Source organism: Phragmites australis, chromosome 2 (assembly GCF_958298935.1).
Source record: "Phragmites australis chromosome 2, lpPhrAust1.1, whole genome shotgun sequence".
In the NCBI taxonomy this organism is placed as follows: domain Eukaryota; kingdom Viridiplantae; phylum Streptophyta; class Magnoliopsida; order Poales; family Poaceae; genus Phragmites; species Phragmites australis.
Window position 1 is genome coordinate 32,413,313 of NC_084922.1, and position 26,787 is coordinate 32,440,099.

At 42.5% G+C, this 26,787-nt stretch overlaps 3 protein-coding genes across 5 annotated transcripts; 2 read left to right on the forward strand and 1 right to left on the reverse strand.

Moving 5' to 3' along the window:
* Nucleotides 1-1,208: 1,208 nt before the first annotated feature.
* On the forward strand, nt 1,209-5,751 carry LOC133908406 (uncharacterized). The gene is made up of 10 exons (XM_062350419.1): nt 1,209-1,408; nt 1,504-1,578; nt 1,676-1,762; nt 2,506-2,562; nt 3,069-3,161; nt 3,711-3,783; nt 4,027-4,102; nt 4,188-4,278; nt 4,663-4,784; nt 5,364-5,751. Exons 1-9 carry the CDS (start codon nt 1,361-1,363, stop codon nt 4,780-4,782), a joined length of 720 nt encoding a protein of 239 aa, XP_062206403.1. The 5' UTR covers nt 1,209-1,360; the 3' UTR covers nt 4,783-4,784; nt 5,364-5,751.
* Nucleotides 5,752-8,001: 2,250 nt separating this feature from the next.
* On the forward strand, nt 8,002-13,095 carry LOC133908407 (AMSH-like ubiquitin thioesterase 2). Of its 3 annotated transcripts, XM_062350420.1 has the most exons (9): nt 8,008-8,219; nt 8,731-8,771; nt 8,855-9,143; nt 9,253-9,342; nt 9,429-9,491; nt 9,618-9,692; nt 10,635-10,697; nt 12,302-12,354; nt 12,489-13,095. In XM_062350420.1, exons 2-9 carry the CDS (start codon nt 8,758-8,760, stop codon nt 12,670-12,672), a joined length of 831 nt encoding a protein of 276 aa, XP_062206404.1. In that variant the 5' UTR covers nt 8,008-8,219; nt 8,731-8,757; the 3' UTR covers nt 12,673-13,095. The 3 variants fall into 3 exon arrangements, with proteins under 3 accessions (XP_062206406.1, XP_062206405.1, XP_062206404.1); XM_062350421.1 differs by lacking the exon at nt 9,429-9,491 and having other exon boundaries at nt 8,004-8,219; XM_062350422.1 differs by lacking the exons at nt 9,253-9,342; nt 9,429-9,491 and having other exon boundaries at nt 8,002-8,219.
* Nucleotides 13,096-23,324: 10,229 nt separating this feature from the next.
* Nucleotides 23,325-24,564, reverse strand: LOC133908408 (uncharacterized). Its single transcript, XM_062350423.1, has one exon. It carries the CDS (start codon nt 24,380-24,382, stop codon nt 23,603-23,605), a length of 780 nt encoding a protein of 259 aa, XP_062206407.1. The 5' UTR covers nt 24,383-24,564; the 3' UTR covers nt 23,325-23,602.
* Nucleotides 24,565-26,787: the final 2,223 nt, after the last annotated feature.

Genomic DNA, 26,787 nt, shown 5'->3' on the forward strand with positions numbered 1-26,787 from the left:
TTCAATAATAAGAAGAAAAGAGTTTTCTCAACTGTAAGGTTGTGCATCGAGTTCTTTCGGTGCTCGACCAAGTCAACTTGAGTGACATTGATTCGAAAAGCAGCGATGATGACACAACAACCAAGAGCAAGATATTGTGTAATTTGACTGGGTTATGTCTCATAGCAAGCAACAAAGAAAGTTCAATCGAGAATGCATTTGACAGCAACGATAATGAGATATTACCAACTTATGTTGATCTATCTAATGTAGTTATTCATCTTGGTACACTCTTAGAGAAACGTAACAATAAAAATTAAGAAACATGATGCTTTAATTAAATCACCGAATCCTGAAATTGCAAGACTTAGGATTTTAATTCCGGATGATGATGCTTACAAGTCATGTGACTTAATTTGTATTCAGCTCACTTCTCTTAGAGATGTTCATGTTTCTACTCTTAAGAATCTCAGAGAAGAAAATTGAGAAGAATGAGAAACTTATTGTGTTAAATTGCAGATAAGTTAAAAATACTAGTTGTTCAACGTTTGATTTGCTTTATTCAACTTCCTGTTCTAATTGCTCAATTCTAGAATTGACGTTGTATTGTGCTAATGCTAGAGTTTCTCAGATAGCTAATAGTATGATTACTTATGAGGTTTCCATGCTCTAATTGTTAGGGAAAAACCTGTGAATATTGCTTGTAATAAGTATTCAACTCTTTCTAAATAGATTGATTACTGGAAAGAAACTTTAGAATATTTTTCTAAGGGAAAGAAAAATATGAACATGATTTTATATTCATCTAAGTCAAAGCACATATAAACAAAGTTTAGGTTTTAATCCCTATGTTCGTTCTAAAACAAATATATTTATTATTGTTAGAGCTCTTAGTAGTGGCAAATTTGAAATACTTGCTGAATCTGAATCTAAGCAAATTATTTTTAAATCTGCTAAATTTTTATCTTCTACAATGAATACAAATATAGCTTCTTCTTCTAGATCTACATATCAAATTAAGTACGTTTGTATTTATTATAATAGAGATGGACATTTAGTAGAGTTTTACTTTAGACTAGCTAAACAATAAAAAAAAAGTTTATGACTAGATCTAATTTCCAAAAGACATATATTATTCCTAGTAAAATTATAACACCTCACTTTATATCTTAAATAAAACAGTCATCAACATTTACTGATCTTATATTTAGTCAACTCCAACTCGGGTTTCTCGGGTCCGGCCAACAACGCTTCCAGGGCCAGGCCCATCTTCTCCGCTAGAAACCACACGCACCGGAGCCAGAGCCGCCGCTCCGCTCCCAGGTCCCAGCGTCCTCTCCTCGACCCCAGCGTGCCCGACCGCCGTTGTCGAGTCCGAGCAATGGAGTCGAGGAGGCCGCCTCCTTCCTCCCTCGTCAATAATTACGTGGTACGCCTCCAATCCCCTTCCCGTGCCTCAACATCTCTCGCTCGTTATCTTGGCGCGTCTCGCGCTTTCTCCCTTACCCCGCCGTCCCTGCCCAGGTGCCCGGCGACGTCGTCCTGGACCTCTCGGAGATGACCAACCAGACCATAAAGCTTGGTGCCGGTCTGCGCCAGGTAAACCCTTTCGTGCCGGTCTGCCCATTTAGGGGTTAAGGTTTAATGGGTGTTTATTTGGGTCATGAGGCTTATCGGTGGTACTTGGGGCTTGCAGGAGCGCGACACCATCCAGGTTACCAGTGCCGGGAAGCTGCGGCTGTCAAAGCCCAACAAGTATTGGGTTGAGAGCTCCCAGAAGAGGGTGAGTCCTCCGGTTTGCGCTCATGCATGCTTAACTCTGAAATAAGTTTACTTTTTCTGGAGTTCAGAACTTCAGATGGGTGAAGTCCATAACTTCATGTCCACTTGAGAAAAGAATCGGGGTCAATGGAGTATGGATTACCACTGGAACGACAATGCGGATTGATCATATAAGCTTGCTGTGTATAGTGTAGCTACCACATGCCTCTTCGAACAAAAAGTTTCAAATTTCCCTGCATAGCCAAGTGGCCAAGTTTTTGTTACAAGTCATGGTTAAGCTGAAACGTCTGAGAAGATTGTTCTGTTTACTATGTGTTTATGCGATTACCATTGCTGCAGGTTCTCAGTCAGTTAGATATTCAGAATATCTGTGCTCCTAGATGACTAAATTATCAAACTAATTTGTTAACCTGATGTGCTTTTCTTGTGGACTAGGTTATATTGATTCAGTGCTGTGAAAATTCCATTACTCATGCATAAGCATGCATTGGTTATAGTCATATTACTCTTGAAATATTGAATGGTTGTTGTTTTTCTTGAAGACATATAATCTTCTTCATCTATTCTGAGCCACCCTTGAAAGAGTGCATAATAGCTTACAATTAACCTGCCTGAAAAGCTTCAAGCTTTTCCTCTTATATCTTCTTAACTGTAGAGTGGGAGACTGCAGACAGTGCTGCTTATCCCCTGTGTGTTGTATTTCAGCTTTCACCTGTTCATGTTTCTTCTCCTTTTTCTTGGCAGTATATACCTTCTGTTGAAGATACAGTTCTTGGTATCGTGTCCGACACCAAACCGGATGTAAGTATACATTTGCACTCAGATTGTGAGTACTCGCTCCGTTTTGCAATATTTATTCAAGCCTACCATGGATTCAGACCAAGACCTAAGGAAAAAAAAACCTGGTAGTATTGGACCTTACACACTCCCTATTAAATGGCATACTGCAACTATTCAACCACTTCCACAGCATTGAAGTAGGGGAAACGAGCAGAAATATTGCAAATGACTATTCTTTATTTACTCAAATGGACAAACATTGTGAAATTGCGCTTCCCAAAAAATTGGACAAATGTTGCCAAATGGAGTATTTATATATGATGTCGCTTACAAGTATCTAGCCCTATTTGTGGCAATATGATCAGCGGATTGCCATTTTGTACAGTTTTAATATATAATCAGAGATCAAAATGAGCTTTCACTGAGTAAAAGCTTGATTTTCGTTTTACATTAGATGAATGTAGTTTTGGACTTTTGGTGCACCTTATATACTTTGTTCTCTGCTGAAGTATTTTTGTTATTTCCAGAACTTTTTAGTGGACATAAAGGGGCCTAATTTGGCTTTTCTACCAGTTCTTGCATTTGAAGGTGGTACCAGGAGAAACATACCAAAGTTCGAGGTGTGGCACTGGGTTGTTTTGTACTTTCAAACTTTGTTGGGTTTCATCCTTCTGTCAGTCTCTATACTAAAGAGTCTAAAAGGTGTGTACAGTACTACAGTAGGTCACATTATGTAGTTCTTAACATGTACTCAGTAGCATGTGAATTGCTGTCTATTTGATGTTTAGCTTATTGCACATGAATTAAGAAGTAGTTCAAAATGACGACATGCCCCTATTAAAGTTGTCTCTTTCTAATTCTTTAAGTTCGTTTGGCTCACATATATTTAATGTTAGTGACTAATGAACAAATAGTTCAGTCTTTTAGATTGTACTATACTCTTACTGAGGTAGGGACACTTTAGGAAGAATTAGTTGAGTCTCTTCTCAAAACTTGTATGACAAATAAAAAAACAGATGGAGTATATGCTATTCTATTAGCTATGGAGTATGTTTCTGTCCACTGTGATCTCAGTTCTGAATGATGCCGCAAAGTGGTGGCACGGTGTCAGAACCTAGTTTCCAGTTTGCTGATTATATCCGGACCTTACCACGGTTACTCACCTGCAGATTGGTACGCTAATATATGCCCGAGTGGTGAAAGCAAATAGCATCATGAATCCAGAGCTCTCGTGCATGGATGGTAAAATTTTCTGCTTATAGTTCAGTGTTTCCTTTGTTTTTTTGTTTTTTTAGGGCAAGTGTTCTTTGTTGACTTGTCCATTAGAAGTACAGATTTATTTGTCTTGGCAATCTGTCACTCCTTGGTTCTGAGAACCCTTCACCTTGTGAGCTGTTACTCTGTCAGTCTGAGCTGTGTCTTTGACTTCGTCTGATCATCCTGTTAGTTTTCTGTTACTCTACTTCTATGTTTTCTATTTTGCAGCTATGGGGAAAGCTGCTGAATTTGGTCAATTGAAAGATGGCTATATGTTCGACACATCAACTGGCATGTCACGGATGTGAGTACAATACATGCTGTCCTTCTCCAATACTAAAATAGTGGCATCAATTTTTGTTATATATTTTAATATTGGTTGCTTGTAGGTTGTTAAGTTCTCCAACATGTCCAGTTTTGGAGGCCCTTGGGAAAAAACTATCATTTGAGATTGCTGTTGGACTGAACGGTCGAGTCTGGGTATACTTCTGGCTTATCTGTCCATTTTTTATGTTTTTATCCTGTCTTTCTTTTTTGTAAAACTCTTAATTGATAGAGTAAATTTCTCAAAACTACAACTATTTATACCATTGTAACACAGAACTATAACCTTTGAAGTTTATTTCACAAAACTACAACTACTTCGACTCTTGGTAACAAGAAACTGCAACTTTTTGGCACATGTGTGATTGACAGGTGGGACCAGGTTAAAAAGTTATAATTTCTTGTTACCAAAGGTCAAAGTAGTTGTACTTTTGTGAAATATACTTCAAAAGTTATAGTTTTGTGTTAGAATGGTACAAATAGTTGTAGTTTTGTGAAATTTACTAACTAATAATGTTTCTTGTGCTTGATATCCTATAGGTGAATGCTCCTTCACCAAGTAATGTCATTCTTGTATCAAATGCAATTATAAAGTCAGAATCTTTGAGTGGCATAAAACAAAGAGCTATGGTGGAAAATCTCTTAGAGAGATTGCCATGATGGTAAGTCAACAAGTGTCTGTTCAAAGTAAAAGGGGGACAGTTTGAATCCATTGTGTCTGTTTAAAGGAAAGGTAGAAATGTATGAGTCGAGATGATGTCCATATCGAAGATAAATGAGCATCGCATGCAATCATACCATTTTTTCTTAATTGATGATAAACATGTATACCCATTTTCCCTGTAAAAAGATTATTTTATTTTGCTGAAGTTCTAATGCTGTCAGTTTTCACATTAAGCTCTGTGCACTTGCTATCTCCACTGCATGAAATTGTACTTCTCTGTTGTTTGATTTCTTACATAATGGTATATCTTGCATCCACTAACTCTCTATGGTGGACATGGCAGCATCATTTGTCGTGCGAAGATCGCTTTTTAGTTCTATCCACATAGATTTCGTTTCCCACTGGATCAGTGGACATCACTGCATGTTTCTGGGCTTAACGTCATGAAATATCGTAATTTATTCTTCTGTGTATGGAAGAAAATTTTGAATACTGTACTTGCTGATTAAATTTCCTTTTTTATTCTCATTGTATTCTCTAGTCAGAATTGTGTGAATATTATTCTTTCCCTGTGCAGGACATACTCTGGCAGTATGAATGGATTGTGGAGGATTGCTTGGTTACAGACCACAGATGATTCTGCAAACAGAAGAACAGAAATCGCTATCATCGCGACAGAGGACACTAGATGGATCATGGATGGTACACATAAAATAGATATCTGTAAGAGGCTGGTGCCTTTTGATATTTTAGACTGAACTGGTAGATTAGCAAGTTTGAAGCTGAGTATTTTGTAGTCAACACTGCATGATTTATTGGCTATTTAAGAAGATGCTGTAAATTGGATATTTCCAAAAGATTGCTTGCTGATATTTTGAATATGCTTGAAGGTCATATTCATAGCATTCAGAAATTATTAAACTATATAAACTAAATCATCCGGACCACCGCGTCAATGCAGCTGATGCTGAAACGTCTTTTGCTGATTCCAGTAATTGACTTTCCGTATATTTTTCTGGGGCTGCTGGGGAAGTTTGGTCCTTTCCACGCAAACTTCAACTCTTGCTGCGGCTTATTTTCAAGACAGGTTCAACAGGTGTAGAAATGGTTTGAGCTCAAAGATTGACATCCGCCTGTCATGAAACTATATATTAGACGTGAGCCTGTTAGATTATACTATATGTTAGACGAGACTACATGATAACGTTACCATTTTGCTTTCTTGTAAGATTCGCCAAGCTTATTGATGTAATTGTATTTCTCTTGTTCCCGTACGTGTTCTCCACCCTGTTGGGTGTTTTTTTGAAACGTCACCCTGTTGGGTTTTGGCTCATCTGAATCGACGTGCCCTTTGTTTTGCGAGTAACGAGGCGTGTACCATTTGCTTGCAGCTTGCCCCCACGTCTCTCCGATCTGCTATCAGATCACATTAACGCTTACGAGATTTTGGAGATCGACTCCATCCAACTCAACGGCCGTGGTAGGAGCGTTGTAGATACCTGAAGTCTCGATACATGAGTTTCGTTTTACACTTATTACCTGGATTTTGCTGTTATCGTCGTGGTAGCTGACTTGGAGATCACATGATGTTGCAGATGCCAGCAAACGAAAAGCGAAACATTTTAGGAGAAAACCATGACATTCGTATACTCGGCTCTGAGCACAGAGTAAAGCGTTAAATAATTTATTTTGACCACCTAAAACGGGTAAAATCGACAATATTACTTTAAAACTATATATACACCACCTTCAATTTTCTTCAAGCTTGGCAAGCCATCCGCCAGCGCAGCACAGCACAGCTTTGCGCCTTTGACGTCTTGTTGGATCGGCAGCCACCCACGCGCCCCGTCCCTTTCACGCGTCGGAGGAAGCGAACGCGACGCCTCTGGATTCCCTAGATTATTACCCGATGCATCGCATCGCATCGCACTGCACCCGGCACCATCATCGCACCCCGCAACCATCAGCAGCGTTGGAACGATATCCTCTGACACGGCGGAGTGACCTCACTCTACCGTGGGCCATTAGATTTGAGTGGACGGTAAGATTTTGATGCTACAGTGAGTGTATAATAATTTTATGAACGGTGATTTTGCCTATAATACCCAGAGTTACAGTAAATGAAGTTAGGGATTAATGTTTACTATGGGTATCTTACTGTTGCTCTCTGAAAACATTGAGCCGACACACGTTTGTTCGCCTTCTAAAAGGTCTACTGACCTGTCGGTGAAAAGTCGGTTAAAAAAAATAAGACGTAGGTCTGTCATCTCTCTGTCAGCTCTATGCTCTATAGCCTAAAGATCATGAACAGGTTTAATGCTAGAAAAAAAGGAGATCTGCCCCTTTCTCATTTCAGCCCTCGTCTTTTTCATCTTTGGTAGGAGCCTTTAGTCTTTTGATTAGAGTAGAGGTCGCGAGAGAGCGTACCGCCCTACCATAGTTGCGAGGATCTTAATAGTTAATCATGACTGGCAAGAGCAGGAAGCAAGCAAGCCAGTAAGTCAGAAGAGCAGACCCAAGATAAGCAAGGCAAGGAACTCTGTTACGCCTGGAAATCCGATTTAGTTGATTGCTGAAATGATTTTAGACCACTTTTACAGCTTATAGCTCTGATACTATATGTGAGTCTCAAGCAGGATGTGGCCCATTTAACGACATCCTACTTTCTAAATTCCCTAATTTACTATTAAGAACAAATCAATCTGCTCTGACTCCCAGAAGAACGGTTGCAGTTGCTAAACACTTTAATTATACCTTCCGGACAGCAAAGCAGAGAGAACAGAGCCCTCGCCTCCAAGGAGCTATACTTTTTGATAAGTAGTAATAAGGAGTGTAATCAATTTTTGATATTTTGCTTTCATTCTTTCAGCACAATGTCTCCAGTATACATGAAGCATATAGTTCTGTTTCCTGTTGATTCCTGTAATTAGTTTTACAGCTAGCTTTCCAAGTTCTAGGTTTCTTTGCCAAGTTTCTTTGATTTTGCTTCGTCATGTTTTGAACTATTCTTATACCAGATGTCAGTTGCAATGTCACTGAACTTTCACGTAGCCGCAGTTGTTGCATCAGGATTTGACAGTTTTTTCATCCAGCCGCCCCACACTGACAGCACCACCGCACCGTCGGGGGCGCCGCCACTTTTCGTCCGTATCCTGAATTCTCTCTCGCTCTCGGCCGCCCCGCCCCTCTTTGTGAGCTGTGATGTGTGCGGCATGCACGACAAAGACGTGGAGCTGTGTGTGCGCGTGCGCGAATCAAGAGGCAGAGCCCCTCGTGGATTCGTGTTCGCGTCAGGTAACGGCACCGCGCACTCCCCTCGCTCGCCTTTCCCCTTTCCCTTCTCCCACCCGGCCACTCCCCTCGCTTGAAGCGGGCTGGAGCGAACTGCCCTCGCCAATCCTTCGCATCAATAGCTTGCTCCTGATTTCTCCAGGTGACCTCTCTCTCTCTCTCTCTCTCTCTCTCTCTCTCTCTCTCTCGGTATTCGTAGTATTACTTCGCTGTGGCCGACACTTGCGCCGCGAGATTCCTAGACTGCCCTGCCGCTGTTTGTGCCCATCTGATTTAACTGAAGTTCTGAACTACACGTTGGGGGTTTTAGTGCCTGTTGGGAGGCATGGATTTGCACTTTGTATGGCTGCCGATCGGTGGTTAGTGGCGAACTGATCGCTATTAATCAGCAGTGGTTGCGTTTCTGTTCTCTGAAGCAACCATTTGCTCTGCCGATTAGGTAGTTGGGTGGATGCCGTTCCCTGAACTTGTCGTATTCGATTGCTTATTACCAGTAACTTTTTGCTGGTTTGCCTAAATGATGCTCAACAGTACGTACGCTATTCTGATGTTGTTTGGCAGCTCCTCGAAGGCTCAAACTGCTTTCGTTTTTTTAATTCCAAATCCCCCATTTTTTTAGTGTTTACAACTGTTTGAGGTTTCCTCATTTGTAGGCTGAAATTTGGTGTCCTACCCCAGCCATGAGTAGCAGGAGGTATGCCATGCTTGTCTTTTCTGCAGTTGGTTGCGCAACTTTTCTGCTACAACATCATGACAGTATTAGATGGTAAATGCCAGGTTTGAAATCAATACGAAAAAATGCGGGTCGCATTCAACGCCAAGTAAATCGATGTATCTAGATGCTCAAGGTGTCCGCTGCCAAGCCAATGTTAGGGCAGCCAGAGACCGCGATGTTGGTTCCTGCGCTGTGAAGCATCACTTCCCGTCTCCAATCATTTCTTGGATAGAGGATCTTTCGAGCTTCGGTGATGTTTCGTTTAGCACTGATCCTGAATATGTGGAGGAGCAAGCAAGATCTTCAGTGGGGCAGTCTTCAACATCTAGCTACTTGCATGACATGCAAATAGTATGTTCTGTTCCATTCCTTATCCATCTTTTGAAATGTCTGATGTTTCTAGGAGCCTGAGAGGAACTGAAGTTTTAGATGAAATAACTTCCTTGTGCATGCTATTCAGTCAGTGAGATTGACAGATGAGTTCATGGAACTTGCAAAGGAGAATACAAGCAATAATCTAGAGACTTGTGGAATTCTTGGTGCTTCACTTGTAAGTGCAGTGGGGAATAAATTAAAATGTGACAAGCATGCCCATTTTTCAGATTGGGTCTTGAATCTGTTTATATTTATATGCAGAGGGATGGTACTTACTTTGTGACTATGTTGATTATACCAAAGCAAGAAGGAACTGCTCACTCAGTATGTCAGTAATTGAATGGTTTGAAAAAAAAAATACATTTACTGAACTTATTACTGTTAGCTTGAACACATTTGCCGACAAATATCCATCTGCCACACTCAGAATCTGTCCTTTTTCAAATGCAGTGTCAGGCTGTTAATGAGGAAGAGATACATGCCGTATTGTCAGAGCAGTCACTTTACCCTGCAGGATGGATACATGTATATATTTTAACATTTCCATACTATATGTACTTTGTTTTTCCTGTTGGTTCAATCATGAAATGAAAGAAAGTGCATATAAGTAACCTGACTCACCTAATCTAAGTGTATCCTGTGGCTGTTATGCATGTGAGATATGCTAATGCATTAGATTGCTACCTGATTAGGGCACATAATCTCACTCATTTATATTCTGATCTCAAACTATTATCACTTATTCATTTAACTTTGATATTCTTCTTTTTAAGAAACTTGAAGGAAATATATTTAAGTTTATCTTATAAAGTAACAAATATTCTCACGAACAAAATGTTCCGAATAGTTTGCTTGGTTGGCTGGTTGCTGTTTACATTGCTCCCTACTTCTGAACATGTTTTGGCGATTATGTTGTGTTACTAACATAAAACATGAATGGTGAATATCTTTCTTGTATTAGCCATAGGAAGGAGCAGTGGTACATGTTACGGACTCTGTCAGTTGGAAAAGAAATGTGCTGGCTGTGGCATCCTTACCTTTAGTAGCATAATAATGGCACATCCTAACGAGAATGACCAGGATATTCTTGTTTTTTTAGTACCTCGCAATGAGCTGGAAGGTGAACATATTCTGTATATTGTATCTTCTGTGTTAACTCCACTGCATAAGAATGACAAAATGGTAGTAATGGCTATTCATATTTCTAGATTTCCCATGATTGAGAAGGGTGAAAATCTGCAACCTAATAATCTACCTTCTTGTTAGAAAAAAAAGAATGAGATTTCTTGTTTAATTAAAATTCAATAAAAGTGATTGCTTGTTAAAAAAAACTTGGAATTCATCTTTTTTTTCCTTTTTGAACATTGTTGCTTTACACGCATTTCTAGTGCCCTTGGAGGCTTGGATGGAATAATCACTTTTGTTTAATAATTCCTTAGAGTTGACATTTTTTTTTGTCTTTTCCAGACTCACCCTTCACAAACATGCTTCCTATCATCGATTGATTTGCACACTCAATACTCTTACCAGGTAATGGTGCGTTGATCTAATACAAAGAGAGGAAAAAAGTGTTTGTTTCTTATTTAGAACGATATTGGTAGAGTTTATGCTTTACTTCGTTATATACAAACTTATGCTTGAGTGATACGCATCAAGCATTACACATTATTGATATCATCTTGTCATGAAGAGTTCAGTCCATAATTTATAGAATGCAAGCTGCATTTGCTGAAGCTTCCATTTTCACACTTTCTTAGGTACTACAGATGATCAAGCATGTGGTATATGGCCTTATTTGACCAGATGATCCCTTTAGGTACCAGGAGCTACTAGATGTGCCATTGATTTTACCAAGCCATCAACCTAGAGAATTACAGACATATGGTTGATTTTACCAAGCCATCAACCTAGAGAATTACAGACATATGGCTGATTTTACCAAGCTATCAACCTAGAGAATTACAGACATATGGCCATGCACAGACAATTAAAATTGTGAAGATAACCACAAACATATGTTCGAAGAGATCAGCCGTTATGGGCCTAGACTGGGCCCATGTACCTGCTGGCCCAGTTGCGACCCAGGGAAGCCCATGGCACTGTTCACCACGACCCAGCTGTTTATGGTTCGCATTGTAGCACGGGCCCACTCTCATAAAGCGTTGTTACTTGCCCGTTAAGTTTGGTAGGATTAAATTAGATAGCTTCTAGATTATTCCAGATTGTAATAGATTACTTAAGGTTAAGTTGTGATATCTCTCTATAAATAGAGGCAGTCTATCAATAAAAGGCAAGCAAGATTAAAGGGGTAAAACCCTAAAGCTCTCATGCCTCCTCGCCTTCCAGCCACCGTGCGCCAGCCTCCCGCCTTCGCCATCTCTCTCTCCCTCCTCTCTCATCCCTAATCCTGTCCAATCGATCCATGTCCTTAACACCAGCCACGAAAAATGACATACTTTCCTCCCTGATATATGAACAGTGTGCTCTATATTTTGTTGAGCAGCCATTGGGCTTACATACCAAAAACTATGTTCTCATAGATTAGCAACGGTCCACCCTGATATCTGACCATTATGCTCTATCCTTTGCTGAGCAGCTGTTTGGCTTACAGGGCAGATATTTGATAGTTACGTAGCTTTTCTTTTTGTACTGACTAATTCACAAATAGTCCAATAAAAAAAAGGAAGGCCAATGGGCCATTATGCATCTTTAAATTTTGGGGCAATTTGCTAGGTACTATCGTAAAAATCGCAAAAGTTGGAAAATACCATCGGCTGTGATGATGACATGTGGGCCCACTAATATGGGCACTTTTGCGATGGTATACACCTAATTTTGCTTTAAATTTTTGTGGTATGTGGACATAATTATGTGGCTTAAGTAGCAAGGATGCTTCTATTAGAAGATTGCCTATATCAGGACAGATAAACCATGCTCCGCAATTAGGAATAGCATGACTTCTGACAGCATCTTCATAATTGTACCAACATTGATAATAACATTTACTAGCTCAGAATTGTTAGTCTGTCTGTAACGGTCTGTAGTCTAACACAGAACAACTTCAACCACTGAGTCTTTCACCTGCTTTGTCACACATCTAATTTTGATTGATGAAAACTGCTGAATTTTTGCAGGCTATGTTACCAGAGGCTGTTGCAATTGTGGTTGCTCCCACCGATCCTACAAGGCATGTGTTTTTTTCTCATAATTACAACACTTAAGATAAAGTGTGGTCACACATTCGAATTTTTTTATTGTTAATAAGCTTTTGGTGCAACCACCTGGCTAACATACTGTAGAATGAAATCTCAAATCCTTCAGGAGCTATGGAATATTTAGGCTAACCGACCCAGGCGGAATGGATGTGATTAGGGAATGCGATGAAAGTGCATTCCATACTCACCGAGAGACAACCGATGGCAGTCCAATATATGAAACCTGCTCGAAAGTGCACTTCAAACCTAATTTGCGGTTTGAGATTGTTGATCTGCGTTCTGTTCCATGATCAATGAAACCAAAGCTATAGCAACATGTGCTTCTTTATGCTCCCTCTTGACAAAAATATATTGTGGACTGTGATGTGTATACCATAGACCTTACTGGTGAAGCCTGTTAAGTGACTGTTTATCAGCCAGATGGATGGATCATGCTAGCAACATGCTCATGTTACTGATCTGTGATATCACCCATCTTTGGGGTTCTGTGCTGGTATTAGTCAGAAAGAGGCGTAACTGAAAAACTAGCATTGGCTGTCTTAGGATTCTGGCTGTTCAGTTCAGCCTTTGCGCAGCAGGGCAGGTACTTGTAAGTATGATATAACTAAATCGGGCACTGGCTGTCTTTGGAAAGGTCGGAAACTGTGACCGGAACATAGCGCGTGACTGCAGCATTGTCATATTATCATATAAAGAATATTCTTGAAGTTTCAGACACTGCATATGTTCACATCGGAACTTCTTTAAAACAGATGTCAAAATGTTATTAGGATTTAGGAGTTTAGAACCTGTCATGGTAAATTTTGGTCACTAGAACGGGATGTGTGTCTAAAGAAAGCGAAGTCATTGTCGAGCAATCACACAAATAAAAGTTTCCTTGCGAAGCTTCCAAAACTCATTTCATACGGGCTACTGAAAGTTACGCCCTGTTCATCCGGAACATCTGGTGTTTCTATCAAGTGAATTCACTTGTTCGTACCATGGTCAAAAGATGTAATATGTATATGCCTTTTAGTCAGGTCGTTATCACTAACTTGTATGTTTGCTATACCTTTTTTTTTTTAAGGAATCGGGATGGTTTTCAGTGATATGCCTGAAAATTACAAAACACCGGTTACAAAGACTGGAGCTCAGATTGCACGCCTCGCCGGCGGACGGAGAAACACACCGAAGATGAAGCCGGAAGCGTTCCTTCAAACGATGAGAAAACGTAAACTTCTCCATTCAACGTGGGCCGCATGGATCGCTTGTTCAACGCAACAGGAAAAGCGATGAGCAGAGTAGCGAAAGCCTATAGCTACAAAGAAAGGCTAGCAGACGAATTGCACAGCCTCTACAACAAAGGAGATGAATCAACTCATAAAAAAAAGAGAGAGGAGGAGATGAATTGCATAGCAAGGAACTAGCTGTTAGCAAGGATGCAGGAGTATGATTCGGTCTTGCAAAAGGTTTCGACAAGAAGCACCCGTTCGATACCTTCATCGATAAACGGCCGGAAAAAAAAAATAGATAGCCCGGGCAGACAGATAGAACGAATTGAATCGCTTTACACCCTTGACCACCTGTTGGTTGAATCGTGTGCCATCCATCGCCGAATAAAAAAAAAAAGCAGAACGTAGTGCTAACAGCCTATAAAATAGGGCTGAAACATTATCTTAACGAGAGATTAGTACACTTATTAACAGAGTAGGAGCTTAAATAGTATTAACGGACTAGAGTGAAAGACCTACTAGAAGGGGATAATAATACCAAATATTTTCATTTAGTGGTAAATAATAAACATAGAAAACAACGAATATATAAGCTGAGCAAGAGTAAGTACCAAGCGTGGGAAATAATGAGCTCAAGAAATATATTATAAAATGTTATAAAAGACTTTTTGGCCACCAGGAGAAAACCAATTCTCAATGGTGGAGTTCCTTAGAGATGATATTCCTTAAGTGAGCGAGAAAGAAAATGAATTCTTGACCGCGTATGTCAATGAGAAAGAGGTTAAAGATGTCATCTTCCAAATAGAGCATAACGAGACCTCAGGTTCTGATAGGTTCCCAATTGAATTTTATCAGGTGTTCTAGAAGATAATAATGGCAATCTAATGGCCCTGTTTCACGAGTTTCGTAAAGGTTCCCTACCACTTTTTAGTCTCAATTTTGGAGTAATCACACTACTTCCAATGATTAATAATACATAAAAAATACAAGAATACCGACCGATATGATAGCTTAATGTCAGCTTTAAGATATTAACGAAACTTGGCACTAACCAGATCAGAGGGGTTACTAAATATGTGGTACGTCCTACACAGACGACATTCATGTCGGGTTGAAATATTATAGAAGATGTTATAATCCTTCATGAGACCATTCATGAATTACATAAAAAGAACTTAAACGGGGTAATTCTGAATATGGTCTATGATAAGGTGAAATGGTCCTTGCAATAGGCTATAAGGATAAAGGTGTTTTTAGAATAGTGGTGCCAATGGATACATAATTTTGTGTCTGACAATAGTACTGGGATCAAAATTAATGATGATGTTGGTCCATACTTTCAGACACAAAGGATTACGACAGGGTGATCCTATGTCCCCAATCCTTTTTAACATAGTGGCATATATGCTTGCCATTTTGATTGCCAGAGCAAAGATGATGGACATATTTCAGAGGTTGTACCACACTTAGTGGAGGTGATCTATCAATATTGCAATATGTAGATGACATCATCATTTTCGTGGACTATAATATGGAGCAAACAATAAACATGTAGCTCCTTTTATGTGTCTTCGAACAACTATAAGGTCTTAAGATCAACTTTCATAAAAACGAAAATTTGTGCTATGGGGAAGCTAAGGGGACCAATACACACAAATATATGGTTGTGAAATTAGTTTGTACCCCTTCAAATATTTAGACATTCCTATTCACCATCGCAGACTATGTAACATAGACCGGAGGAAAGTTGAGGAACGATTTGAGAAAAAAATTGACAGGTGGAAAGGTAAACACATGTCAGCTGGCGGAAAATTAATTCTCATTAATTTCATCATCAGCAGATGTTCATGATGTCATTCTTCAAAATCCCTCGAGATGTGCTCAAAAGACTAGATTATTTACGATCTAGATTCTTTTGGTAGTATGTTAGTCATAAATGGAAGCATAACGACAACATACAACACATATTCTTTAATTTCCTTTTCACTAAATTAGTTTGGCGCATTATCAAAATTGCTCGCAATGTAACCACACCTAGGAATATAACACAAATGATGGATGGCTAGCTTAGGGGTGTTGGGTAAAAATATAAAAAGAAGATCTTCGTCAGTGTAGCAGCTCTATTTTGGGCCATATGGCTATGCCATAATGATATCACTTTCGACAAAAAGAAAATCACATCTTTTATGCAAGAACTCTTGAGAGAAACATATTGGTCATGCATTAGACCTTGTTGCAAAAAGAGGAAGTGGTTGCTATGGAAGTCTTCATTAAGAATAGGTGGTGATTTAATAACAACCTATGTGGTGGATGACATTTCAATTATTATGTAGTTTGTTAAATATTTCCTTTTTCAACATAGCTTGCATAATGCAGCAATTATGTAATAATAAATCAGACTCTGTGTATCATGTGGTGCAAAGGCTGAAAACTGAAAGTGCCTAGAGGGGGGGGGGGTGAATAGGCTTTTCTGAAAATTAAAACTAAAACAGCGGATTAAATCTGCCGGATACTCTGGTGAAGGTCGGATACTCCGGTCTGGTCCGGAGTATCCGGTCTAGTCCGAAGTCTTCGGTCTATACAGGAAATCTAGAACAACTACGAATTAAAGCAAGTAGCTAGAATCTATAGTTGAAACTAGGTCTACTGGATATCACAGAGCTAAAATAACAATTAACACTAGCTAGATGATCACTAGAGCAATTGGTATGAAGAATCACAAATTCACACGATTAAGCAAATTGCACGAATAAGAACGCGAGAGATTATCCCGGAGTTCGGCCACCTCACAAAGAAGTGCCTATGTCTCCGTTGAGGAGCTCACAAAGAGCCGGGTCTTTTCCAACCCTATCCTCTTCTAGCGACCACTAAGATCAAGCTAGAATTCTTACTCAATTCGAAGATGATTACAAACTTCTCGTGGCACTCCACAAAGTTTGGGTGCTCTACGGGCGACGCCTTGCCGTCTAGAAGCACGAAGCTTCAAGAGAAATAATCGCAGCGAATGCTCGAGGAAGAACTCAATGCTCAAGTGGCTTAAACCCTCTCCAAACACAAACTCACTAAATTTTGCAAACTTTGCACTAGAGGTGGTTAGAGGGTCTTTGAATGCTCTTAAAGTGCTCAAAGAGTCTAGAGTTCACCAGCAACAGCAAGCCTTAAATGCCATGAGGTGTGGGAGTATTTATAGCTCTCTCTCAAAAACTAGCCGTTACTGTTCTGTCAGAACTGACCGGAGTATCCGGTGAACACCGGAGTATCCAACCCCAAATCCAAAAACGGCGTCAGAACGGTCACAGAACGTGTCAGAACTAGCCGTTATAATTCTGTTAAGTTACCAGAGTCTCCGGTGAACACCGGAGTCTCCGGTCCTGACAGGGCTTTCAAAAAGATTAAGTCCGGAGACTAGCCGGACCCTCCGGCCTCTCCAGGTACCGGAGTATCCGGTGAACACCGGAGACTCCGGTCTTTTTATCAAAAATATTAAAAGCTAACCGAGACACCCCTGCCGGAGTCTCTCTCGGAGACTCCGGTTAAAACTTATCCTCTTACTGGAGTATCCGGTGAACACCGGAGACTCCGGTCTTTTTCAATTAAAATAAAGACTTAACCGAGACTCTCTGGCGGAGTCTCCCTCGGAGACTCCGGTCTAAAAACCCATAAATTACCGGAGTATCCGGTGAACACCGGAGACTCCGGTCTTTTTCCATTAAAAATAAATTGGAACCGAGACTCTCTGCCGGAGTCTACCTCGGAGACTCCGGACTAAACACTGAGTACCGGAGTATCCGGTGAACACTGGAGTATCCGGACTCAGTGAACTTTTGCAGAACTAACTCGGTGTCCGTGGGTGAGTGTGTCTCTCAACTAGTTGGTTCTAAGGGATATTTTGAGTATTGAGACACTAACCAAGCAATCAAATGCAACCCTCTTAATAGAGCGGCTATCCTAGACTCAATTTCAAAAATAAAAGAATTTAAATCCAATTGAGTACTCTAAGTTGCTTCTCCTTTTGTTTCGACGGGCGTCAAACGTCATATGTCTTCTCAACTAATACTTAAACCTGTTCATAACTTAGATAAACATATTAGTTCCTTAATCGTTTTGTCATCAATAAGCCAAAACCCACTTAGAGGGCCTAGATGCACTTTCAAAAACTCTTTTCCGTTTTCTAAAAAATCCATCGGGAATGGTCACACGAACAAGCAAAACAGTAGTTGCATTGTGCATCCATATGATCGATGGTTTCGAGGCAAGCAATGGTTGTGGGGTACGAACTGTAACCAGAAGCCTAGAACAGTGCCAGCAAAGTAGAATGTGCGATGTTCTACGTTACATTACGTGGTTTTGCATAGTACCCTCTCACAGAAGTAGAACGCTATTGTTAGAGCATGCCCAATTATTTCTCTTGCTTTGCACTATTGATCTTGAAATACGTAATACAAATACAAGAGATCCTGGCTCTTGGGGTTTCTCTATCGGGTGAGGCATCGATTGGCAGCTATTCGTGAATTCACCTCGACCGAATAGAAGGAAGAGGATGATCATCATTATCAGGCGCATATGACAAGGTGAAATGGTCATTCCTCCAACAAACATTGAGAATGAAAGGATTTTCAGTACAATGGTGTGACTAGATCCAAAGTTTTATGTCGAGAGGACATGTAGGAATTAAGGTCAATGATGAAGTTGGACCTTACTTCCAAACTCAAAAAGGACTAAGACAAGGAGACCCTATCGCCCATACTTTTCAAAATAGTAGCAAATATGCTTGCAATATTAATATCTAGAGCAAAAAGGGATTGATCTGGTGGATGATGGCTTATGTATTCTGTAATATGCAGATGACACCATCATTTTCATGGATCATAACCGAAAGCAAAAAATATAAAACTTTTACTATGTGTGTTTGAACAACTATCTGACCTTAAGATCAACTTTCATAAAAGTGAGATCTTTTGCTATGGGGAGGCTAAAGAATGTGAAGACCAGTACTCATAATTATTTGGATGTGATATTGATTCTTTGTCGTTCAGATATCTTGGTATTCCTATTATTCATAGATAGCTAAGAAATAGTGATTAGAAGGGTGTTGAAGAAAAGTTTGAGAGGAAACTGAGTAGTTGGAAGGCAAAGCTTATGTCTGTTGGAGGAAGATTAATACTCTTAAACTCAGTGTTAAGTTGTCTCTTCGTTTTCATGATGTTATTCTTTGAAGCCTCTCAGGGTCTGCTTAAAAGACTAGATCATATTTGGTCTAGGTTCTTTTGGCAAGGGGATAGCGATAAAAAGAAATATCGGCTAGCTCGTTGGGATATACTTTGCCAACCAAAAGACAAGGATGGATTAGGTATTATTTTTGATTAAAAATATTTGACTCCTTAGCAAGTGGCTTTTTAGACTGCTTAATGAGGATGGGGTTTGGCAATAATTGCTCAGAAATAAATACCTTAGCTGCAAATCTCTCACACGGGCTGAGGAGAAACCAGGAAATTCACACTTCTGATCTGGACTCATGAAAGTGAAAAAAGATTTTCTCAGATGGAGATCTTTCCAGATTAAGGATGGTAGCAAAACTAGATTCTAGAATGATAGTTGGTTGGGTAATACCACTCTAAGGGAACAATATCCGACATTGTATAATATGGTTAGAAGGAAACAAAGCATAGTGGTGGAGGTCATGAGTTTCATACCGCTAAATCTTTTATTTCATAGATCAATTATTGAGGATAAACAAATTGCTTGGCATAATATGATGTCCAAGTTGGTACATATTCAGTTATGGTGGACGAGACATCTTTAAATGGGGGTTGCATTCGAATGGAAATTTTTCGGTTCAATCAATGTATAACCAAATGATAACACAACACATTTCTAAACCTACAAAAGGTCTATGGAAGCTTAAGCTCCCACTCACAATCAATGTTTTCTTGTGGTACTTATGTAGATCTGTAATTTTGACCAAGGATAATTTGACCAAAAAAATTGAAATTACAACTTAAAATGTTGTTTTTGCAACCACAATAAAAACATGCAGCATTTGTTTTTTTTTAGTGTCATTTTGCAAGATCTATTTGACATATAATTACTATTGCCTTAAAAATAAAAAATAAACCTAACAGTATAAGTCATATAATCGGAAATTGGCCAAGCACAAGGGGAGCTACTTCTAATCCCAAGCTCTAGTTAGGGCGGCTGCAATTTTTTTTCTATATGGCTCTACCGTAATGATATAATTTTTAATAAAAAATATTCTATGACTTTCATGCAAGGAATCTTCAACGGAATCTATTGTTATGTTTCTGGATGCTGCTTCAAAAGGAAATGCAAAGAGAAGACATTTTGAAGGTATACCATTGTTTGAAGTTGGTGGTCATGCAAGTCATCACTGAGAATGGGTGGTCGTATAATTATAGGCTACGTGGTTTATGTTATTTTTTAAAAAAAACTTATTTCTGTTATGCTTAATCGTTAATGTAATAATGAATATAGGCTATATGCATCAAAAAGATGAAAAAAAACCGGAACTCGTTAATCTAAAAGAGCACGCCCAATTTCACCTCTCAAACGGATCAAAATTCAAACCTCGTGCCCCGATCGAAATTCAGTCTCACGCACACAGTTTGGATGTGCAGGACAGCAAGACCGTTCTCAATTATCAGAAGATTACTTTTATAGCGTCTTATCGCGGATCCGATGTCGAGATCCAGCGAGCCAAATCCACTTGGTTCGCGGATCGGGACCGAAAGATGGCACCACCACCATCCCGATCAGTCGAGCCGCGCGGCACGGCACGCTGAGGCTCCCGCGCCGGCACGGCATGGCGCGCGGAGCCCGCCCGTTTGGCGCCACGCCCATGGCCTCCGCACCGCACGCACCTTCGGCGGTGCGAGACACGGAGAGGGACGCCAGGCCCTCGCGCGCGCGCCCTTGTCCCCGCTCCGCCCCGGGCCGACCGATGGGGGATCACTCGACACCCGTTGCTATCAGCGACGCGCGCATGAGCCCGCCGCACTAGACGTGTGCGCTAGCTACCACTAGTGGTGGTTGCATTTGTGCGATCTAGCTAGCTCGCAAGATGTGTAATACTGACACTACTAGTAGCTTAGCCACCTACTGGTTCACTCAACAGCACACGAAAAGAGAACAAAAGCTTGGATGGCGAAGCCTCCGTGTTAGCTAGTACTAGGCTACTTGCTCTGACTGAAAATGAAAAGAGCACAGCAGAGCAAACGATTCCTCAAGGCGCTTTCACAAAACGATACACTGGTACGTGTGTGGCTGACTTTGGTTCACGCAGCAGCTGCTGTCGCGATCGTGCCCCGAATAACAGGCTCGAATGCTCGACGGATGGGCGTGCGTGATAAGGAGACGACGCCGGAGCCGAACGCAAGCCAAAGCTTACCACCAGAGAGTAAAGCTTGGGAAGGGGAGAACGAGAAGGAGCTGGGGAGTTCTTGATGCTCGAGTTTTCTGCTGTCCCTCCCCACATCTGACGGATGAGATAACATGGAACTCGGCGTGCATATATCTTTAGTTTCAGAACAAGGTATCATTCTTTTCTTTTCTTTTTTTTGGTGAGGGAACAAGGTAGCATTCGACGATAATAGAACTGGATTCGGTACGGTACTCCTAGGATAAGTTCAGAGCATATCTATCGTGAACCTTGGTCAGTACTAAGTTCACAACGAAAAAAACAGCCAATCAGGAACCAAAGAAAACCAAACACAGATAACAAGTGGTGGCCAAGTGGGGAAGAAAGGGAAGGATGCATCAGGAAAATGGCGTACTACTGTGTAATGGCAGGTGATATGATCAAGAGGGTTGTGTCGCTTGTATGCACATAAAAGGGAACTGTGTCCTCCAAATGTTTATCTGAACACAAGCATAAATAATTCCGTGGATATCGTCCAAATCGTCAGCATCTAAAGTCCTAACAGATTTCTTTCGTACATTAATAAGAAATATCTATAACATATCATAACAAGCCAAGAATCGATGACCTCTTGGGGCACAAGTACGGTAGCTATTGTATATCAATCACGGTGCTACTCGTGGCATGCGAAGCCGGCACTAGGGAAAAAATGCTGGAGAAGCTGAATTTCCCTGTGGTCACTGCCGGTTGGATCTTGCCGGATCCGTCTCTCCTCCCTTCTACCTCCTCCCGCCAGTCAGATCTGCTTTGTCGCCCGCCGCGTCAATCGCGAACGCTACACGCCTCCCGTGGAGATGCTCATCGTTCCTGTCGGATCTGCTCCGCCGCTCGTCGCATCGAACACGAACGCCGCACACCACCCGCAGAGAGGCGCACCGTGTGGAGGTCATCACCACCACCGGCGAGTAGTCGTTGTGACCCTACCCTTCATATCTACACAGGAGCCGCCGCCGAGTTCCCCGACCTCGCCACAACCGCCACCACCAAAGTCTGTTGGGCCTTGACCCCATCAGCCTCCCCATTGGTCCTAGCAAGTGCCGTGACGAGGAGCTCACCAACACGTGCAGCTTCAAGGCCGTGCAATGGGTGGCTCCGACGGCGGTCCACGCGACAACCCGCCTCGTCCGCCGTCGGATGCGGCCAGCAGCCGGAAGCTCTCGCCCGCCACGGCGCCACCGCTTGGGCTTCGACCAAGACTCGCGGGCTCGCGCCCGTGTCGCACGCGATGTACGTGCCAAGACATTACCGCTGAGGGCCGCAAGCACCTAACGAACAAGCCGCATCCACGCAAGCCGTGCTGCGAAGCACCAGCAGGGTGGCTCGGATCTGGCCAGGGGGCCCTCTTCTGGCGGCGCCACTGTAGCCCCTTTTTAGGATGTCGTCGATGTACACCCACAGCGGGCGCGATTGAGCGGGGTTTGGGCGTGAAGAAGATCGAGGCTGCATCCCCTAGTATCCTAGCTATTGAAGCTATGGTCCTTATCAGTGTGGTCGTGGGCAGATATAGCCTCCCACCTCGCCGCCAGCTTTCTCAAGCTACATACGCTCCTCCAGACATGTGGCTCCCCTCCGCCATCGCTGCTGCTATGTCGCCCACCACCCCGGCCCACCCCGGTGGACAGAGAGAGGACTAAGTAGAGAGAGAAAGAAAGAGAGAGAGAAGTGAGAGGGTTTGGATAAGGATCATGGCCTGCCCCGGTGGCCGGTGTAGAAGAGAGAGAAGTGGGTGGAGAGAGAATTGAGTGGATTGAGAGAGACAGAGGGTGAGGGATGGATAAGGATGGCCAACACTTTGGTTTTCTTGTGCGATCTAGTTTACTGTCGGTTCACATGCACAAAACTCCGATGGGTGCGCATAGGCGTGCCAATCCACCTATTAGTATTAACAAGCCATGAAATTGTCTAGGCGCCACCACACGTACGTATTGCGCTACGCAACACATTAATATTATTAAAACCAACTGTCGTGGCCCCTAACACAAACCAGAAGCTACCAATTCAAGCGGCGACAACAACAGTACTACCACATCCACATCCTTAAGGGAAATTTACATAGTCATAGGACATATATGACTTATCAGAACAGTTTTATTTAAGTTGAGATCATGTTAAAGAGATAGATGAAGATAATCAATTCATAGATGAATGGGATGATTAGGATAAGACATGTGTCAATAGAATCATCCATGGACAATGCTAACCTATCAAGCATCAACACATATCAGAATTATACCATGAACATACAGAAATATATGGTGTCAGATAGTGAAAACAGATAAACAAACCAACAACCACGGATTGTGAATGAAGCATGTAAAAGAACAAAATAAGTGGCAGTACATATTATCATACTCTGCTACTAATGCATTACCTCTTCTCTTTTTTCTTTTTTGAGATACCAATCTACGTTGTTGAGATCATGATGTTTTTATACTAATCCTAATTAAATAAGCAAATAATTTAGAGAAAACACACCAATTTACTTCTACTGTGAAACTAGAATAAGTATGGAGAGTGATATCCAGTATGCACAGAGAGCAAGCAAGGTCGTACGGACGGCATGGAGGAAGCCTATTAAAATGGGTGATAACTTCGGCGCAACCCACCGACGTTGGCGAACAGCCCGACAAGCTCTTGCCTGTACGGCGGGTATGATCGCCTCCGGCTTCCTCCGCTGCCGCCTCGGCCGCAATAGCTCCACTGATGGCCCATGGCGCCGGCGTCGCCTCCTTTGTTGCTGCCTCTTCCCTCTTCCTTTTCCTTATTACTAGGCGGAGGCTCCGGACCACCGGCAGCTCTCAGGAACACGAACTTCTCCTTGCCGTCGCTGTGGCTCCGCCCAACGAGGCGCTCGCTGATGCGGCGCCACCGGAGGACCGACCCCGTGGAGCTGCTCTTCAGGGACCGACGCAGGGACGCGGGCGCCGACTGCCCGCCGGGCGCCCATAGGCAGTAGGTCTCCGGCGGCACCCCCTCCAGCTCCTCGTCCCCGCCGGCGCTGGCTTCGTCGTCGTCCTCCTGTGGCAGCGCCCTTGTTGCTGCTGTCGATCGGCCGTCCCGCTGCCGCGCACGGAACTCCCGCTCCTCCAGCAGGAGCCGGCCGAGCGGCACCCGCACGGTGGCCGTCTTTGGCTCCTCCTCCTCGTCCTCCCTCGGCAGCGGCGGGGACGGTGGCCGGCCGAAGATCGGGTACACGGGCACGATGCACGCATCGGCTGCCAGCGGCGGGACGGGGAAGCTGAACCCGTCGTCTTCGCCTTCACTGCCATCGTCTCCGTCGACGACGGTGTCAGCGGCGGCGGTGGCCAGAGATTCCGCAAGGTTCTCGGCGGGGCCCTGACCCCTGTCCTCCATGGCTGCCGAACGAACCTTCTCCCTTGATTCTTCCAGGGATTTTTTGTTTGGTTTTGTTTTTGCTTTTGTGTTGCTTGGCTGGGGTTGTTTCGGCGCGAGCCGGTGGCGGCGCGAAGGGAAGGCGAGGCGGTGTGGGATGGGCACCGGGAGCGGGAGGATGGGGCGGCAGATAAGAGGCGGTCTCCGTGTCACTGATCGGTGGGGTTCGTTATGATTTTGGGACCACTGATCAGTGGGAGGAGAGAGAGAGAAGGGTTTGAGCTGCGACCGGAGACGTCTCGTGGGGGGGGGGGGGGACACGTGCCGGTGCGCGGGTACGGGGCGCAGGGGATGGATGGCGGCGGCGGCGGTTCTAGAATGCCGGGAAACGCGGATGGAATGGGGCAGCACGCGAGATGGACGGATTTCGGATTCCCAGGAGAATACCCAGTACAAGTGTATGTACTCCATCATCCGCCAGTCACCTCATCTCCTGTGTACACCATGTATACTCCTATTTCGATAATCAAACCTTGTATTGCTTCCGTGGCTGGTAAAACTTTGTTTGTTCTGGTTGTCCTTGGGACGTCGATGTGGTTAACCTAACTGCGGCGGAATTTAAGGAGCGGGTCAGGGGAGTTCGGCTCGTTAGATCGCCTGAACGCGGGTTAAGTAGTACGGATCCGGGGGACGCTTAATGAAATCTCGGTCGCCATGCTGCGGATCGCTCGCCTCTTGTATGTGCTGGCCGCGGCAGATCGGCAGTCGTTTGCAGGGTCGTTGGCCCGTGCCGTCGGCTTCGTGCTCTTGGAAGGCGAGGGGTGGTAGCACAACGACCAAGGCCCCGGTAGTAGTAGGTGACAGATTCTCTAGCCACTAGGGGGACCAAAACATTAGCGGCGGAAAATGTCCCTGCCGCACGTCCTCACTAGTAGAATGGGAACAGTGGAATGGCGTACGGAGAATGTTACTAGAAGGATGGGAATAGTGTGTAGAGTGGACAGGCAAAAGGGCGAGGGACCAAGTTGCAGTTCCGGTTAAATTAGACGCTAGACGAGCCTAGCAATAAACTAGTCTCCCAAAATGCTGCCTGGATAAATTTTCCGTTGTGCGTGGTTTCCTTCGGAATGACTGGACCAGGTGACGATACGGATGTGCAGTTCGTAACTCCCGGTTATGGGCCAGCTCATCACGGCCTTCAGTTCCAGTTTCTAAAACCCTGCAAAGTCCAGACCTAATGCACTCATGGGCTGCAGTGTTCTGCTACGCCTCCGGAACAGGGCCCAGAAATATTCAGCGCGCTCTCTCTCTCTCTCTCTCTCTGCCATAATATAACCAATTGACGGAACCAAAAACATTAACTGCGTGACTTTGTGAAATCCCTGTCCAAGGGGAGTGATGTTCATGTTTCTTCTTATAGCTCTCTTTCCAAGTGTCTTTCTTCCTACGTGTATTTGAAAGAAAAATAGGTGAACCCTAGAAAAGACATAAATTTACAAGTATCTAAGGAAGTTTCAACCGAAGGGGAGAGTTTCAAAATCTAAGGAACTTTCAACTACTAATAGATAGCGTTCAACAAATAAGGGGTTTCAAGATCGAATTCTTTAACGTTTGAGTAAATTTCATAAAACTATAACTATTTGTACCATTATAATACATAACTATAACTTTTAAAATCTATTTCACAAAACTACAACTACTTGGACATTTGATAACAAGAAACTATAATTTTTTGGTACATATGTAGTTGACTGGTGGGACTAGGTCATATGACACATACGTGGCTAACGAGTGGAAACAAATTAAAAAATTGTAGTTTCTTGTTACTAAAGATTGAAGTAGTTGTAATTTTGTAAAATAGATTTTAAAAGTTATAATTTTATGTTACAATGATGTAAATAGTTATAGTTTTGTAAAATTTACTCTTAATGTCTTCAAGTCCATCACGACAATAGAAGAACTTTTGCAAAACATTCAATTAAGGTCCATTTCAGCCACATCAACAGGGACTCAAAAGCTTTCAGCTAAAAGAAAAGGGAGTTTCGGTGTTTCAAATCGAATTCAGCCATCAACCGATGTTGTCCTTTGGAGGCGAAGGAGGCCTCGTAGACTCTCGGCAGCTCGTCATAGCTTTAGCGCACGCAAGACAAGCGCTAGTGTAGTGGTGTCGGCCATTGACTGAGGAGAGTGAGTAGCGGGGATGACGAAGAAAAAGACAGAAAAGACAAAAGATATCGTTTGCTGTTGTGCGTGAGGAAGACACGAGCATTCGTGCGTGTGGTGTGTCGACCAGGTTTACAAAATCATCCATAATCGCTCGGTTATCATGATTATTGGCCGATTCAGTCCGTATCGTATTCATAAATCGATCGATTTTCAGTTAAGTTCAAATTCAAAATTCAAAAAAATCAAAAATTTAACAAAAT